The following is an 18,632-nucleotide window of genomic DNA, read 5'->3' as shown; positions in this document are numbered from 1 at the left end:
CCTTCAAGAATTCAAAACTTAACCACATATCATAGGAGAAAGGTTGCAGTTTTGGGTTTTCCTTAGAGCAAGAGGACATTACTTTATCCTATTCCCAAAGTTCTGCACAAATTCTAGGGATATGACCCACCATCCAAATCAGAAACATTTCTGATGACACACCCCCTGAGGTCTGAGGGTTCTGGCCAAGGTTACAGACTACTGGCAGCTGAGACTGCCTTCTGTTCCCAGGGTGGGGACAGCAAGGAACATGGCACTCTCTCTGCTAAGAAATCTGCACATTGTGAGTACTCTCGTGGCTCTGGAAAACAGCATCAAGGATGGGCACAGAATGCAAGATGCACGGAGGCATGCAGTCTGTGTTAGGACCAGACAGAACATTCTAGGGTGCTGCTTCCTCTGAAAAGCACTGATCTTATGGCATACTGCCCTGAGTGGCAAGTAGGAGAAGAAATGGCTTTTGAATCTTTGTACAGGGTTAAAATTAAAGAAATCCATCTATGTCTTCAGAATTCAGCACTACCAGTACAAAAGGTCACCACTGACAACTAGTGGCATCGCAGAATGCAGGGAAGGAATATTAAAATAACAAAAAAAAATTTTCAGGCACTAGATGCATGTAAGTCTCAATCTTTTGTATCTTGCTTCCTATGATCTTAAGTCAAAGGGTATAAAAAAAAAAAAAACAAGACATTTTCCTGTGTTCTGTATGGTCCAACACGTAGATAGTCATTCTCAGATGAAGGATGACAGATGTTCAGAGTGAAACAAGCAAAATGCTTAAAAGATGGTTTGAGGAATTGCTCTTACTTGTATATGGAAGCTTCTGAAAAGTACTGGTTGAGTGTGGGTGCCCTTTTCAGGCAAAATCAACAAGAGTTAATGCGGGCTTCACCCCGTGTTAAATGTCTATCTGGGTGCTCAGTTCTGGGTGACTGAAGATGACAGAGCCTTAGCAAAAGATCCAGATATTGGATACAGGGTAGACAGGTATAGTGCCCTATGTCCATGATGGTGGAATAGCATCCAAACAGACTGAGAAGAACTGAGAGTCATAGGCATAGAGATGAGAATGAAAGGGTTAATACTAGAGTGTTACCATAGTTACAACAGCAAAGGAGTCTGGGTCATGAATTAAACTTGTAGGGAATTCTTCAGTTGCAGAAGATAAGCTATGAGCAGCCAGTAGACAAGTGACAGAGCAGATTGTCACAAAAGCTGAAAGTGGTTCTCCCTCATACAATCAAAAAAATTTTAGGGAGAGATATGCTTTGATATTTAAAAAAAGCATGAAGAAATAAAAATAATAAAGGAATTTAGGGATTAGTGTTGGATTTATAAACTATTGCCTGGATAAAAACAAAAGTGTTTCCTTTTGAATATACTGGTTAATCTTTATTCCATTCATTTTAGTCAGAGTTTCTCAACCATAGAACCATTGATGTTTAGGGATGGCTCATTCTTTGTGGTAGGGAGCTTTTCAGTGCAGCACAGGATGCTTAGACCCACTTCATGCTTGTAGCACCCACAACACACCACTTAGGATAACAACAACAACAAAAAAAAAACAAAAACAAAAACAAAAAACCTCTGCAGACATTACCAAATGCCAGGCAGTGGTGGCACACGCCTTTAATCCCAGCACTTGGGAGGCAGAGGCAGGTGAATTTCTGAGTTTGAGGCCAGCCTGGTCTACAGAGTGAGTTCCAGGACAGCCAAGGCTACACAGAGAAACCCTGTCTCAAAAAAACCAAAAAAAAAAAGAAAAAGAAAAAAAAAAAAAGAATCAAGCATTTAGCTTATTTATTATTTTCTGTTGTGGTTTGTGGTTCTGCATTAGCACTACCAGATATAAAATAAAATCAAACATGCTATCCCTTAAGAACTATGTGCCAAGGTGTTGAGGAAACAGCTCAGTAAAGTGCCCACAGAGCAAGCACAGGGACCTAAGTTCGGATCCTAGGACCCAAATAAAATGCCAGTCGGTATAACCAACTTTGGAGAGCTAGAGGCAGGAAGACTCCTGGAGCTGAGTCAGTCAACTTCCCAGGTCAGTGTGTCAAAACATAAGGTGAATAACAACCAAAGAAATCATTCGGGGCTGGAGAGATGGCTCAGTGGGTAAGAGCACTGACTGCTCTTCCAGAGGTCCTGAGTTCAAATCCCAGCAACCACATGGTGGCTCACAACCATCTGTAATGAGATCTGACGCCCTCTTCTGGTGTGTCTGAAAACAGCTGTAGTGTACTTAGATGTAATAATAAATAAATCTAAAAAAAAAAAAAAAAAAGAAATCATTCAGCATCAACCTCTGACCTCCACATGCATATGCACATACACATAGGTGCACACACATGTGCTCACACACGCAGAGATACAAAAGCACACAAAACAACGTAGTCTTTGGCCAGTGAGACATGTCAAAGGTGCAAACCTGATAACCTGAGTTCAATCCCTGAAAAGTGTATATTAAAAAAAAATCCAGATATAGAAACTGGTGACTATAGGCCTGTCACTGCTCTGCAAGATGAGAGGCAGAGGCAGAAGGCTCAACCCGAAAGCTGCATGTGCAGCACAGAGGTAGAGACAGAGAAAGAGACCCTGACTCAAAGTCAAGTTGGAAGGAGATGACACCAAGAAAGTTGTCTCCGGCCTCCACACAGGCCACCACATGCACACATATGTGCATGCATGCATAGACACACACAAATATATGTATAAATAAATATGTGGAATCTATTCTAATTTTGATTTCACTTTGTTTTGTTTTGTTCTTGTTATTTTGTGAAGGGTCTCTCTTATATAGCCCTAGCTATCATCCATGGAACAGGGTATGAGTGTGGTGTGTGTGTGTGTGTGTGTGTGTGTGTTTTAAGGTCCTGGGTTTGATTCCCAAGAGTATACATGCAGAAAACAAAAACAAAACAAAACAAAAACACCCTATTAACATGTATACACATGCACAGATGTATGTGTGTACATATTAATTCCCTAATTTAATACCATCTCAGTTTCATTATTAAAATATTAGAACACTAGTAAATTAAAAAATATATCAGTTTTGTAGGCAGTGTTGGACACACCTTTAATTTCAGCACTTGAGAAGCAGAGGCAAGTGGAACTCTGTGAGTTTGAGACCAGCCTGGTCTACAGAGGTAGTTTCAAAACAGCCAGGGTTACACAAAGATTCCCTGTCCCGAAAAACAATTGTTATCCTTATGCAGCATCCTTTATCACTCATCAGTACTACATCTTTTTTCACAGATCAATGAAAAATAACTTAATTATAGATCATTGCCAACAGCAGTAGACAATTTTCAAAACTAAATTTTGTGTAAACACACACACACACACACACATATATATATATATATATATATATATATATATCCTTTTTTGTTATTTTATTTGTTTTCATTTCAAATGTTGAAGGAAACCCCTTTTCAATTTCCCCTCTGCAATCCTATCCTATCCCCCTGTCCTTCCTGCCTCTATGAGAGTGCTCCTCCCACCCACCCACTCCCACCTGACCACCCTAGTATCCCCATACTCTGGGGCATCAAGTCTTCACTGGACAAAGGGCCTCCCCTCCCACTGAAGCCCGACAAGGCTATCCTTTGCTACATATGCAGCTGGAACCATAGGGACCCACCTCGCATGTGTATTCTTTGGTTGATAGTTTAGTCCCTGGGAGCTCTGGGGGAAGGTCCGATTAGTTGATATTATTGTTCTTCCTATGGGGTTGCAAATCCCTTGAGCTCCTACAGTCCTTTCTCTAACTCCTCCATTGGGGATCCCGTGATCAGTTCAATGGTTGGCTGTGACCATCCATCTCTGTATATGTCAGGCTCTGGAAGAGCCTCTCAAGAGATAGTTATTCCAGGCTTCTGTCAGCAAGCACTTCTTGGCATCAGCAATAGTGTCTGGGTTTGGTGTCTGCATCTGGGATGGATCCCTTGGTGGAGCAGTCTCTGGATGACCTTTTCTTCAGTCTCTGCTCCACTCTTCGTCCCTACATTTCCCTTTGACAGGAGCAATTCTGGGTTAATATTTTTGAGACGGGTGGGTGTCCCCATCCCTCAACTGGGGGATCATCCTGAGCTCTATCAGTTCTTATGGAGAGAAAATATTCTTACTTTTCCACAGGTATGTTGCAGGGGAAACATCAGATTTTAAAAAAAAATAAATTCAATTATACCATTTACCTTTGAGTAGAAACTATAATGCTCCTTATTGAAAAGTGTTCCATGGTGTTCACAAGTTCTTAGTAAAAGAAAGATAAAAAGTGCAACCTCTTAACCTTAGATACATTTTGAATGTAAGGTGTCACACATATAAAAACAATCTCGTGGTGCATCATGACTGAAATGCCTGGCCTGGGCTATTTAAGAGAGGAGCGCTCGTTATGGCTCCTGGTTTCAGGGGGCTCAGACATCGTGTCTGTGAGGCAATGGAGAAGCAGGTTTGCAGCACTGGATGCATACACTGGAACTCTTCATCTACAGCTAGAAAGGCACAGAAAGCGGGACCTGAAGCAGAGCCAGAATATAAGCTCCATCTTCCAAAGATTCTACATCCTCCCAAAACAACCCCCATGGGGTCAAGTAATCAAATGCATGAGCCTATTGGGGGGAGGGGAGACACTGCACAGTCAGTGTGAGAAGTCGCCCAAGGAGAAGGATCTACTAAGCCCCAGCATCCTGCCATTTGGGAACAAGAAAGAGGAGATGGTAGCCTCACCCTCCAGTTTGCCACCTGTTACCTTGAACAAAGCCCTCCAAGCTAAGATGGCCCCCTGTGTTTCTTCTGCAGACGGCATCGTCAGCTATTAAAGGTGCTATCCAGCTGGGAATAGGATACACAGTGGGCAATCTCACATCCAAGCCAGAACGTGATGTCCTCATGCAAGACTTCTACGTGGTGGAAAGTGTGTTCCTCCCCAGGTAAGAACATTCCATCAATTTGAGATGATTCCATGCTGAGGAAAATGAAGGATTTTTTTTTTTTACCCTGCATATGGGATAAAAATGCACCATATAGTAGTGGTGCGTGGGTGGGACCTGTGGCTCCACCTTGTTATTGCTGCCTGTTGCCTGGGAACGGCCCTATGTTTTCTGTGGTGATGGTGACTGACATCGTGGGTCAGCTGTGATTAACTTTGGTGGGTGCCTGGTAAACCATATAGAGAAGGATCATTGGATTCAGTGGGTGGCAGTAATGAAATCTCCAAGGAAAACCTGCCACTTGTTTTGAAAAAGAAAGCTTCCGTAAAGCAGCACCATTGCCAAGATTTTTGCTATGCCAAATTTAAAAGACTGAGGCTGGGGCTGGAGAGATGGCTTAGAGCTTAAGAGCACCGGCTACATAGAGTGGGGGTGGGGTGGGGTGGCAGCACCTGCCTTTGATGCCAGCACTCAGGGGGCAGAGGCAGATGGATCTCTGAGTTCAAGGCCAGCCTGGTATACAGAGCAAGTTCTAGGACGACCAGGACTGCACAGAGAAACACTGTTTCGAGAAAAAAAAAAATCCCTGGCTGCTCTTGCAGAGGACCTGAGTTCAGTTGCCAGCACCTGTATGGCAGCTCATAGCATCTAAAACCCTAGTCCCAGGGGATTCTACATCTTCTTTTGGCCTCCAGGAGTACCAGGCATGTACATAATGTACATTCATACACATGAAATAAAAACAAATAAATCTGTTTTAAAAGATAAGTAGTCAATTCATTAAAGAGTGACAGGAGGGACTACAAATGGCCTTGCGTCTGAATTAAGCCAAAATTTTTTGTGCTTTGTGGTTAACTGTGACTTAAGTTTTCTCTAGAAAAAACAACAACAAAAAACAAACAAACAAAAAACCTTGAGATAATGCTGCCATTTTGACACCATGTATACAAAAACACAAAGTTATTCATACATTTATCAGTCTGGGGAAGAAAAAGCATTAACTGCTTAAAGTCAAATAGATGAGCTGGTGAGATGGCTCAGTGGATAAGGCGCTTGCCTTCAAGCTTGACTGCCTGAGTTTGATTCCCCAGGACTCACATGGGAGCAAGACCGGTTCCCAAGTTGTTCTCTGACCTACTCTCACACTGTGGCATGAGTGCACACATATGGATACACATGTGTGCGCACACACACAAAACAAATGCAACAGAAATATTTTTAAAAACAAATACATGTGGAGATGGATAACAGTGACAGGACTGCATACTTAAAGAGTCTCTATGTTGTGTCTGCAATAGCCCTAATAAGTAAAAATATTAAAGTCAGTTCACTATTACAGAAGACTATTCTGTGTTCAGTTGAAATGTCACCATAACTGCAAGATTTTTCAAAGAAAATGAGCTACAAACAAAGACACGCTGTGTGGGGATGCTCACTTTGTCTTTGTGAGTGTGAGGATTCGCTTTTCAGATACACTTGTGTGCTCAAATGAGCCATTTGGTTGTTTATGACTGGGCATGGTCTCATCAGTCAGGTGCTTAAAGGCAGCTCCTGACAATAATCAGCCCTCAGTGCCCCTGGGGGTGTGTTCCAGCATCCCAAAGCATCAGAAAATCCATCAATGCTGAGGTCACACACACGCACATGCACACGCACACACACACGCACACATACACACACACACACAACTAGCATATGACCTGCACACATTCTCCTGTATACTTTCTTATTGAGTGTGAATATATTCACATCTACCATGCAGACGTCGGTTCTGTCTTTCTGCCACATAGATAGATTTGGGGATCAAACTCGGGTCTTTAGGCTTGTCAGCAAGCGGCTTCCCCCCACTGAGCCATCTAACCAGCTCTACCCCTTATTCATAGCATCTCTATATTACTCATGCTACCCACTACACTGTGAATAGTTGTTTTCTGTGCCACTCAGGGAGTAATGACAAGAAAAGACATCTAGTTTGTTCAATAGAGATGGGATCTTTTAACACTAATTTTGATCCATAACTGGTTGAATCTGTGGTCATGAAAAGCACACTGCAGATGTATGTTTGCCCCTTTTACTCTTGGAGAATTTGTTGTAAGCCTTTAACATCTTCATGAGGAGGAGAAAATGATGGCTTTTCCACCTTTTTGAGTAGGAAGCTAAAGTTGTAAATACCTAGACTTTTGTCTTTGTTCTTTACATTATTGTCCCCACAAACAGCACACCAGACACTCCCCTGGGGAAGCAGGCTACCCGGTCATCCCCTACTTAGAGAAATCTACTGTCACATCTAATATATACCACTTTAAAGTCTTGCAGGTTTTAAATGTCAATGAGACATTATAGTACAGTTGTTATATATACACATATATATAATTAAAAATAAACATCCATTGTGCATCCTTGATACATTTACATGAAGACAAATGAATTTATATTACTTTTCCCTGGGTCTCCCCACCCCTGGATTCAATTTCTTCATGAGCTCAGCAAAGGAAACTTTCTCATGGCAGGTGTTGTTTTTGATTTTATATATATATGTATATATATAAAATATATATATGCAATTCATAGCCAGGTGTAGTATAGTGGCATGCACCTTTAATCCTAGCAATTGGAAGGCAGATCTCTGAGTTGGAGGCCAGTCTGGACTACATAGTGCAGGACAGTCATAGCCATGTAGAAAGACCCTGTTTTGAAAAAACAAACAAACAAATAACAATTCATACATTGATGGTATATATGTGTATATATGTGAATGTATCCAATAGTTCTCCCCATCCTCATGTTTCTGAGCTCATCTGAGAATGTGGGTGGGTCAGGGTAGATGGCCAGGACAGGCTCTTTGTAAGCAACTGAAACATTCTGAGGTCTCTCGTGTCTCTAAACCATGAGTTTACCTCAGTCCTAGAGAACTAATTGTTTGATGTGACACACTGTTTAATTTATTTTTAACAGTATTTCATATGTGTTCGCATTTTCTCCCCACATATATGTCTGTGCACTACTGGTGTTCCTCAGGCCTTCAGAGGCTGAAGAAGGGGGCCTCAGATGCCTTGAAGCTTGTGTGAGAGATGGTTGTGAGCCATCATATTGGCATTAGAAATAGGATCTGGGTCCTCTGCAAGAGCAGCTCATGTTTTTAACCACCGAGCCATCTACCCAGCCCCTAAAAAGCTGTTGTATTTCCAGGCTGAAGCAACAGAATGGGTCTCCCTTAGCAACCAAATGCATTGTGTTCCTTTTTATTATTTTGAAATCACTCAAAGCTATTTTTAGATATCACATATTTATTCTGCAGATCATTTCATTTTGTAGATGGGCAAAGGCCCAGACATTTAAGGTTTAAGAGAATATAACAGTCCCCATCCAGTCTCTCTGATAACATGGCCTTCCAAAATCAAAGCACATAAGTAAAAGAATCGTGAGCATTCGGCACCGTGGTGAGTTTTCATTACTGGTCAGATAGAGAAGAAAGAACATTTTTGTAACATTTATACCACATGACCATGAACTTGAGGTGGCAATTAAAAGCCAGCTTTAGGTACCAGCTGTGAACCAAGCATGGTTTTGTTTATGTGGTGGACAATGTATAATATTAATATACAACATATGATACTAGCTTACTCTTAATTGTTTGAGACAGGGTCTCACTGTGTAGCTCTGGCTGTCCTGGAATTGACTATATAGGCCAGGCTGGCCTCGAACTCATGGTGACCCACTTGCATTGGCTTCTGGAGTGCTGGGATTAAAGGTGTGTGCCACAATACTGGCTACCTTACTTTTTAATAACTTTCATATTTGTCAGAAAAAAAACAGAAGAAAAACAAAAAACCAAAAGCTTATTGACATATAAAGTAATTGATAACCTAAGATCTTAAGTCACTTAACTCACAAGTAAATGGTAAAACCTGAAGCTCCACTCTCCTCTATCCTACAGTCACATAGCTCTGGAGAAAAATTTCTGGCCTCTTTGCCCACTAAAAAAACAAAAAACAAAAACATGTGCTGCCCCTTTCTTCTCTTTTGTAGGAAATAGTGTCGTTGATGAAGCTCTAGTCTGGCAGTTACGTCTCAAAAAACTGAGAGTAAAGCTTAACTATCCTTCCATCCTAATGAATAATTACCTAGCCAAACACAGTAGCCTGTGATTAGAGACACAGTGACCTTGTGTCAAATAAAGGGGAGAGCAATGAACCTTGACCTCCACATGTACACGTGCACACGCACACACAGATGTGCACATACACATACTTGCATACACATACCACACTAACAAGTACACATACCACACACAACACAGAGAAATATATTTTTAAAGAGAACAGTGTTCACCTCTTCTACCTGAAGGTACACTGCTGTATATGCACATATTTTGTGTGTATGAGTGTGTGTATGTGTGTCTGTCTCGTTTCCAAGGAAACCTAAGACAGTCCATTTGCTACCATGCGGGTCGTGAGCATAGTAATCAAGGAACTGTTCCTTAGGAAAGGTCTTCTAATTAGTGGAAGCCAAGGTGAGCAGCACAAGAAACTCAGAATGCACCAAAAGCAAAGCAAAATAATGCAGCACTGTAAATGCAGTGTCCGGCTTTACTGCTTGGAGTTCCCAGCCGAAGAACGACACTGATGAAAGGAACATGGGCATTTCATCTTAGCTCTGACTGTTAAAGGAAATCTGCTCTAATAGGCTGCATAGCTTTGATGGTGTGAGCTAGAAAGCAATAAGCAGGAGGCTGAGAAATAAGGACTAGGCCTGACCCTGAGCCCACTGAAAGCCTCCTTCCAAGCAAACATTGCAATTGTTTCTACTTGCTCACAACAGAGAAGGAGGAGGTCAGAGTTCACACTGACTCTCTTTGCTTTTAACTCTTACTGTCTACGTGGCTGACATTTATAAATGATTACATGTCCCATAAATCCTGAAGTCATCCCAGGAGACCTACAGATGAATGCATTTCCCGTCATAAATAACAAAATGTGGACTGAGGAAATGTTTGGCTGTGTTGACAGGTCATCGCACATGATTAGGAATATCCAGCCATGATTGCTTAGGGGAAACAACCACCATTTATAAGGTGAACATGGTCGCACACACCTGTCATCTCAGCACTGACGAGGCTAAGGCAAGAGGATCATGGGTTCTGGGCAGCTTGGTCTACATAGTGAGTCGAGGCCAGCTTGCATTTCAAAGTGAATAACTGTTTCAAAACACCAAAGGGAGGAGCTAGCAAGATGGTTTCATTGGTCACGGTGTTTGCTGCACAAGCCTGTCACCCTGTGTTTGATCCCTTAAACTCACGTAAAGATGGAAGAAGAGAACCTGACTCCACAAATATATATATGCCTCGTATACATGCTGTGGCATACATACATAAATATATACACATGATCTGTGTGCACACAAATGCACATGCAATTATAATAATGATAAGTTTTATTTATTTTTTTAACTGCAAAGAAATAAACCGCCTGGTAGCTGTTTTTGAGCAGTCTGTCTTGGGTCGATACTAAAATGAAAATTGACAGATTTTGCTCTGATCAGTGGATCTCAACTTGTGGGTCCTGACCTCTATGGGTTGCCTAAGACCTTTCACAGGGTTGCTTAAGACCATCTGTGTATCAGATATTTACATTATGATTCTTAACAGTAGCAAAATTGCAGTTATAAAGTAGCAACAAAAATAATTTTATGGTTGGGGGTCATCACAACATGAGAAACTATATTAAAGGGTAATATAGCATTAGGAAGGTTGAGAACCCCTGCTCTAGGTCATAGGATATTGTAAAAATTATTTCACATGAGGTCTGGAGCAGTGGTTGAGTAGCTGAGAACTCTTCCAGAGGACATGGTTCCATTCCCAGAACCCACTGGGCAGCTCACAACTCATTAACTCCAGTTCCAGGGGATCCAACACCCTCATTTCGTCTCTGAGGGTGCTTCACACATGTGATACACACATATACATTCTAGCAAAACACGCATACACGTATAATAAAAATAAATAAATCTTTTTAAATTATTTCAGATGTTCCTGGTTACAGATATTTATCCAATATCCAAAATTCACAGCCAAGAAGTACTTTAGTTGGTCCACACTAAGCTCAAGGTCTTATTAAAACATTATAATATGATTTCACTACTGAGAAGATGGATAAGGAAGGGAGAGTGGAGAGAGGACGAATGTGTGCCAAACCCCGTGATTAACAGAGAATACCTACATGGAATAGCCCCGCACCATGTCAATGTGTCTTTACACAAGGGCCATTGGCTATTGTAAAAGGAGCTTTATGACCCCCATGAGCAGAGGGTCTTTTTTTCCCTAGAGATAAAATTGACCCAAGACTAATAGAGATAGACTGTGAAATCAAAACTCTGTCTTTGCTAATGTTCTTTGTCTCTGTCTCCTTGGTGGATATTTCAACTGCAGTGAAGGGAGCAATCTGACCCCAGCACATCACTACCCAGACTTCAGGTTTAAGACCTACGCTCCGCTGGCCTTCCGGTACTTCCGAGAACTCTTTGGTATCAAGCCCGATGATTACTTGGTAAGAGCCTATCATTTTCCTTTCTGTGGAATGCATGATGTTATCTTGAACAGCAGCGATGACAAGTGCCGGTCTCTTAGAAACCTCAGGAACATAGCGGACGTTCCAAGTTTTATACTGTTTACATATTTGGCTTCAAAAATACAATTCGATGCCACAGCTCATAACAGATAGTTATAAATCTGCTGTGATGTTAATTTTTAAATAACTGTGACATTACCACTTCAGGTAATTATCCCAACAGATACCTTATAATTAATTTAAAAGACTTGTGAGTTTTACTGATTAGATTCCATTCAAATGTCTTCTTTGGAATTTGTCTTATCTCAGACCTGCCTTGGCCCACAATTTTACCTTGACCTGTAATTTCAGATGGCATTCAAAAGAAGCTGAATAGTTTTATTCTCCATGTTTCTTCCTACAGTCAGTCTCTATCTCTGTCTGTCTCTCTCTTTCTCTCTCACTCTGTTTTTTTGTTTGTTTGTTTTTCTTTTTTTTTTTCTTTGAAACAAGGTTTCTGTGTATAGCTTTGGCTGTCCTGGAACTCAATCTATAGTTGGCCTTGAACTCAGGGCTTGACCTGCTTCTGCCTTCAGAGTGCTGAGACTAAAGCCATGTGCCACCACCACGCAGCCCTGAAGTCTCTTTTTAAACATATTTTCACATGTACCCTCTACCTCAGCTGTCTCTTCTCTCTGTCCTTCCTCCGGCACAACAGGAGGCACAGACACACCAACCTGTGTGTGATGTGCTCTGTAACCCTTGGGTTTATCTCATTCCTATTCAGAGGACCACAACACAGTTTTTGTTGAGAGGGGTGGTTTACCTCATGATGTAATCACTTTAATAACTTGTGGCTTTTTAAAAGTTGTTCTTAAAGGAACCATAGAAAGGATGCCATACTCAATTTTGCCCATTCTGGATGGTCTCAGTAAGACTGTTGAGATCCCATCCTTGAAGGTGCTGGGATTTCAGAGAGACCCCATTGCATCCAGCTTTTACATGGGTTCTAGGGAGCCATACTCAGATGAACAGGTTTGTGGCAAGGGCCCAGAAAGTCATGATTTCTTTCCAGTGTCATAAGAGTCACAATTAAGTCTCTACAGAACAGTGATGGTGACGTAGCAAGCTTCTGAGCATCCTGGCCACTGTGGCTCTTTTTACCTCCCTGTCCTTCTAAAATACTGGTGCCTGTCCCCATCACTACCTACACAAGCCTGTTCTGCAGATGGAGGGAAGATTGTTGGGTTTCACTGAGGGTTGCTATCTCTCAGGAGAACGCAGTGGGCCTTCATAATGAAAGGGGCAAGATCACGTTCCTCCCTCGTGCCACAAACTACAAGCTTTTCCTTCTGGATATCATTAAACTTCTGACCAGCCATAAAGAGACCCCAGCAGTTCACTTGCTACTACAAGCATCTGTCACAGCACTAGGTATGAAGTGACAAGATGACTGCGCTCACCTCGGTCCTACTGTGTCCATTGCTTCACAGCCCAGCTAGCTCACTCTGGTCATTTCTGATCACACACAGTTGCTTTCTTTAGGAAAGTTCTTTTCTAAACAACTTTTCATACCATTTACTCATAGTCCCTTAATGATTCCTTAAACCCAAAAGATGTATTCTTCACAGAGTAGGAGAATTTACAAAGGAACCAACGAAAGGATCTTCATCTGTCTACCTGGTCTCCTGATGCTCTGAAGGCCCTCTCCACCATTCTCACACTTCTCACCCACCAAGTCACAGACATAAGGCTTGCTCTCCAGGTAGCTACTCTTCTACTCATCCCATGGTGATTGTTCATTCTGAAGAACATATCCTTAAGAAGTCTAATCCATCTCATGAGGTACATCTTGGAGCAGTTAAGCTCAAAGAAAGCACAGGAGATGAATGGGCACGTCTCAAAAAGGTCTCTGGAAAGAAACAGAAGATGTGGCACAAATATCAAGTCCTGGCATCTGTCGAGTAGGGCCTGTTAAAACCCACACTGTAAAGATCCATGACCGTAAGTAGGGGAAGAGAGAAGAGACCATTGATGAGTGATTGCCAGCTGCACTGATAGATTTGAAATTGCATCCCTGTTAATTCCATACTGTGACGTCTGGATTTCTGCCAGAATTATTGTGCCTAAGCTCTCAGTTTCATTAAAATTCACAATACCCTTGTTGATTACATGTTTCAGGTCTGAGCATGTATAATTTGGACAGGGAGGCAGTGAGGTGAAGTGCTTCCCAAAGTGCATAGCACTGTGAACTCTTCCTTATTTGTTCCTAGACAAGCGTCTCCCATCCGAGGGACCCCAGGCATGTTCATCTCTGCAGCTGCAAGCTGTTTGTTCTCTCCTTCCCCTCCAGGTAGTCACAAACCCAATGGAGCTCACAGGAGTAAACTCAAAGGAATTTTTAGGCTTCTCTACAGCAGTAAGAGCGAAAGCAGAGTGGGTGTTGTACACCATCAGGGAAATAGTAGGCGAGTTCATCAGCGCCACGTGGTACAAGTCTACATTGTTAGTTTGCATTAGCAGAGCCCTGTTGGGATATGCTTTCTCTTCCAGTGGGCATAGCAGGGATCAAACTGAGATGATACATACATTTGAGCAGCTTTCGAGAGCTCAGGAGTGCACATGGAGACTTGATTCAATTGTTTGTCCTTTAAAATCAGCCTTGAGAAGTTGCCAAGAACATGGTAATGAAGCTCTAGGTTTCTGGAGTAGAAATCATATTCCTGTCTAATATCATAATCTCGGACCCTTACACACTGAGAAGTGTGCTATCCATAATGTTGATTGAAAAATGTTACCAAAACAGGCCAAACACTTGACTGTTGATACCCTTTTCTAAAATACATACTGAAAGAGTACTGGCCACATGATCACGCCATCCCCAGAATAGGTCAGCGCTGATAGAGAATTTTCAGACTTTATTGGCAGAGATGTTTAGGTCTGACTCTAGGGTTTTTCCAGACACATTTTTCTCTCTAATTTAAACGATGTTCTTAAAGATTTATTTATTTATTTTACACATATAAATACACCATCATTGTTCTCTTCAGACATACCAAGACAGGGCAGCAGACCCCATTACAGTTGCTTGTGAGCTACCATGTGGTTGCTGGGAATTGAACTCAGGACCTCTGGAAGATCAGTCGGTGCCCTTAACCACTGAGCCATCTCTCCAGCCCTAAATAATATTTTTATCGTGGATTTCATACAATGTATTGTGAATATATACACTCCCTCCCCCAACTCCTCCCACAAGTACCACCTTCCCTTCCTATTCAACCAATTTGAGCCCCGCCCTTCCCCTATTGAGTTTAGTTTGTACTACCCAACTGCTCTTTGGAGTGGAGTCCGCCCTGCAGTGTAGTTGACCTACCAGGGGTCACATCATTAACGGAAACTGAATGTCCCTCTTCCAGAATCATCACATACCACTAGCTTCTTAGCTGGTGGTGGGACTCCTGCCCCTCTCCCTGGTCTATGCTAGGGCTTTGTTTGAGTTTAGCTTATATGGGTCATGTACGTGCTTCTAGACAGATTCTTAAATCGCCCATGATTCTTCTACTTGCCTTTTCTGTTCCTTTATTTTGTACTCTCATAATTTTTAACTCTACTCATGGAAAAAGTCTACGGGCAATTGAGTGGCAGTGGATAAAGTCAGAAAGTAGAGAGTCTGGGGTCTGACTTCATTTTTTATGAGAGCCTAGGATATGCAATGGGGTCTTACATTCATGACCAAATGATAGACTCAACTTTTTCTTGCTTCTGTCAGGATGTCCTCATTGTATTAGAGATAACATCTCACGGGGGCAATTCTAAAGTGCACACAGTACTTGCTGGGTAGAGATAGTTCTTCCATGCCTGAGAAAGTGTGCACTGAAGGCTAGGTGTCACGTCCACCTACACACCATCATGTAATAATAATTTTAAATAGTTATAATCAGAAATTACTCTACCTGTGATCTCAAGGGCATTCACCTTAAAAGTCTTTTAGCTACTTTCGTGTGTGTGTGTGTGTGTGTGTGTGTGTGTGTGTGTGTGTGTGTGTGTGTAGAGAGGGAGAAAGGGGGGGTCTCACTGTGTAGCCTAGAGTTTGCTATGTAGACCAGACTTGCCTTGAACTCACATAGAGACCCACCTGTCTCTGACTCCTAAGTGCTGTGATTAAAGGCCTGTGCCACCACACCCACTGATATTTTATGATTATTTTAGAAGGAAGGTTTCCTGAGCCTCCAACTTAGTCACTCATTGTCACATAACTTATGACTGGAAGAGCCACAGCTTACAAACACCAGATAATCCACTCATGCCCTCTGCACTGCCCCGCATCCATGTGAACACTTTGCACATGTAACTAGGCAGGGCCCTCTGCTTCCTCTTGGCTAAAGAAATTTCTTACCCACAATCTAATGGTTATTTTGTTTTCCCAACTTCTCCTCAGCGTGCAGGTGGGGACTCATGCTCCTTTGATGCTTAGTAAGAATGTCAAAAGACTAGGCCAGCTAGGTGTAGCCAGCATGTGGAAGGCTGAGGTACGATGGTTGTGACTTCAGAGGCCAGCCTTGGCTATATAACAAGACCTTTCTTATATTATAAAAAATAAAAGCCAGTGGAGAGGGGATGAAATATGGGAGTTGCCAAAGGATTGGAAATAAACCCTTGCTTCTTTCTCTTCTTGCATGAATGTGTTTTTCTTGTCAGTGATGCTGTCAAAGCAAGATAATGTAAAAGCTGACATCTACAGGTTGCCTTCAGTCATTTCCAGTCATTTCATTTAGTCTTTGTCTCTCTGTCTCTGTTTCTATGTCTGTGTCTCTGATTCTGTATCTCCCTCCAACCCCTCTCACCCCCCATCACCTGCTTCCTTTTCTGTGATGGAAAACTAGATATTCACAAAACCTTGGAGGAGTTTTCAACCTCCAGTTGGCCCGCTCACTGCAGTCGGCCCCACTCGCTCCGGTAGACCCCACTTGCTCAGTTCCTGCTCGCATCAGCCCAAAGATTTATTTATTATTATAAATAAGTACACTGTAGCTGTCTTCAGACACACCAAAAGAGGGCGTCAGATCTCATTACGAGTGGTTGTGAGCCACCATGTGGTTGCTGGGATTTGAACTCAGGACCTTCGGAAGAGCAGTCGGTGCCCTTACCCACTGAGCCATCTCACCAGCCTAGTTGTGACACTATATTAAACAGAACGGTGTAGTTCTGGGAAAGAGAAGCAGATTCACAAACTGATAGAATAAGAGATTGGATAACCAGTGAAATAAGAGATCAGAAATAAAGCCCTCACATCTACTGCCAATAGAATGTCAAGAACACACAATATGGAAAATGTCATCTCTTCTATTAATTATGTTAGTAAAACTGGTTATCTAGGGCCTGGTAAGATAACTCAGTGGTTAAGAGCACTGGCTGCTCTTGCAGAGGGCCTGAAAGCAGGGCTCAGCACCCCCTTAGCTCCTTACAACCTCCTATAACACCAGTCACAGCAGATCCATCTCCCTCTCTGGCCTCCACAGGTACTGTGTGTATGTGGTGCACAGCCATACATTGAGACAAAACTCTCATACACGTAAAATAAAGGTAAAATAAAATCTGAAAAATAATCTGGTCATCCTTATGGAGGAAGTCAGACCCTTATCTCAGGCTGGGAATGTAGCTCAATAGTAGAACATAACCTGGTGTTAAGTTCTATTCAGTTTCCACCCCCAGCACTGCAGAAATACAAAGTCAAGAGTTACTGTCACCTTTGAGAAGATGAGGATAGACCTTCAGGGAGGAACTGATGAGCAAGAGAGCTGGAAAGTAGGGTGGAGCCATTCGTGGTCCTGAACACGCTGTCCGGAGCCGTAGGAAGATGCAGTAAAGGTCAAGGTCAGATTGGAAAGACCCCTGGTTTCCAGAGGACAGGGCACTCAAGGGGATAAGAATTTCAGTTGAGACCAGAAGTATGTCACAGAGGCCAGACAGAAGCTGATAAAAGCATTGACCTAGGGGGATGGGCAGGGGAGATGGTGTGAAGAAGGCAGGCAGAATCAAACATTGGGATCCAAATGAGGAAATAGGTAGTGTCAAGACTAGTCACCAAGGTTCTAGCTTAGAGAACGAGACAAATAGTGTTTCACCCTTAAAGATATGTAAATAAATAAAAGCAAAAGATGAGAGCCAGATGATTTTGAGACACGATTTTCTGCTGGGGAGGGGTGTATACTGCCAAAGTACTCCTGCCTGGCTGAAAGAGAAATAGAGACTGGATTACAGCCCTGCTCACCACACTTGTATTCTGGCTGTGGTGAGAATTCATGGCTGCTACGGTAAAGAAAAAAAAAATAATAATCTCATTACAACAACAAATGCCAGATAGTTTCTTTGTTTCCTGCTTGCTTGTTTGTTTTTTGAGACATGGTCTTTCAATTTAGTAGAGCTCACTACGCAAACCAGGCTTGCCTTGAACTCACAGAGGTCCACCTATCTCTGCTGGGATTAAAGGCACGTGCCATCATGCCCAGCAAAGCCATATAATTTAATCATAGCCTTGGAATAAATTTGATTGCATGCTTGTCAACCTGCAAAGTATTGAGTTATAACCAAGTAGAGATGTCAGTTACAATGTTAAGACACATTTGGAGCGCTGGAGTCCTGAGCTGCAGATGTCACATCATCCTCTGTTGAAGCAGTGACAGTGGGCAGTGTCTCCTGGGAGAGCAGAGGAGAGAGAAGACAGAGTGCTGTGTTGAAGTGATGCATACACATGGGCACTCGGCTGGACCTCCGCCAACTTGATGTAAACAAAGCACCTTCCACTGCCTTCCTGTTTAACGATCTCACATGACAGACATGGTGACCCCTGATTCTGTCATGTGGCATTGGGTGTGGAGGAAGTATGCATCTTTCCCATCATGGAATTATAAGTTGACTTGGATCCTCCTTGTAAAGCTCATAGACAGTACTTAGGCGTTCAGAAAGGCCAAGGAGGCTAAAGATATGGCTCAAAGGTTAAGAGCACTTGTTCTTGCAGAGGACCAGGTTCAGTTCCTAGTGTCCACGTATTAGGTAACCATCCAGTTCCCGGGGATCTAATGCCCTCTTCTGACTTATGTGGCAATTTCATGCACACAGTACATAGATGTAAGTACAAGCAAAA

General features: G+C 42.4%; 1 protein-coding gene across 3 annotated transcripts in view; it reads left to right on the top strand.

The window, feature by feature from the left end:
- Pip5k1b (phosphatidylinositol-4-phosphate 5-kinase type 1 beta) overlaps nt 1–18,632 on the top strand; it is a 267,662-nt gene that overhangs the window by 153,066 nt on the left and 95,964 nt on the right. For all 3 annotated transcript variants that reach the window (XM_031389975.1, XM_031389976.1, XM_031389977.1), the window contains exons 4-5: nt 4,813–4,943; nt 11,371–11,488. In XM_031389975.1, coding sequence (XP_031245835.1) covers nt 4,813–4,943; nt 11,371–11,488 — 249 coding nt within the window. The remainder of the gene's footprint in view (nt 1–4,812; nt 4,944–11,370; nt 11,489–18,632) is intronic.

Source organism: Mastomys coucha, unplaced genomic scaffold (genome assembly GCF_008632895.1).
Source record: "Mastomys coucha isolate ucsf_1 unplaced genomic scaffold, UCSF_Mcou_1 pScaffold21, whole genome shotgun sequence".
Lineage (NCBI taxonomy): Eukaryota > Metazoa > Chordata > Mammalia > Rodentia > Muridae > Mastomys > Mastomys coucha.
This window is presented reverse-complemented; position numbering and strand designations above follow the sequence as displayed.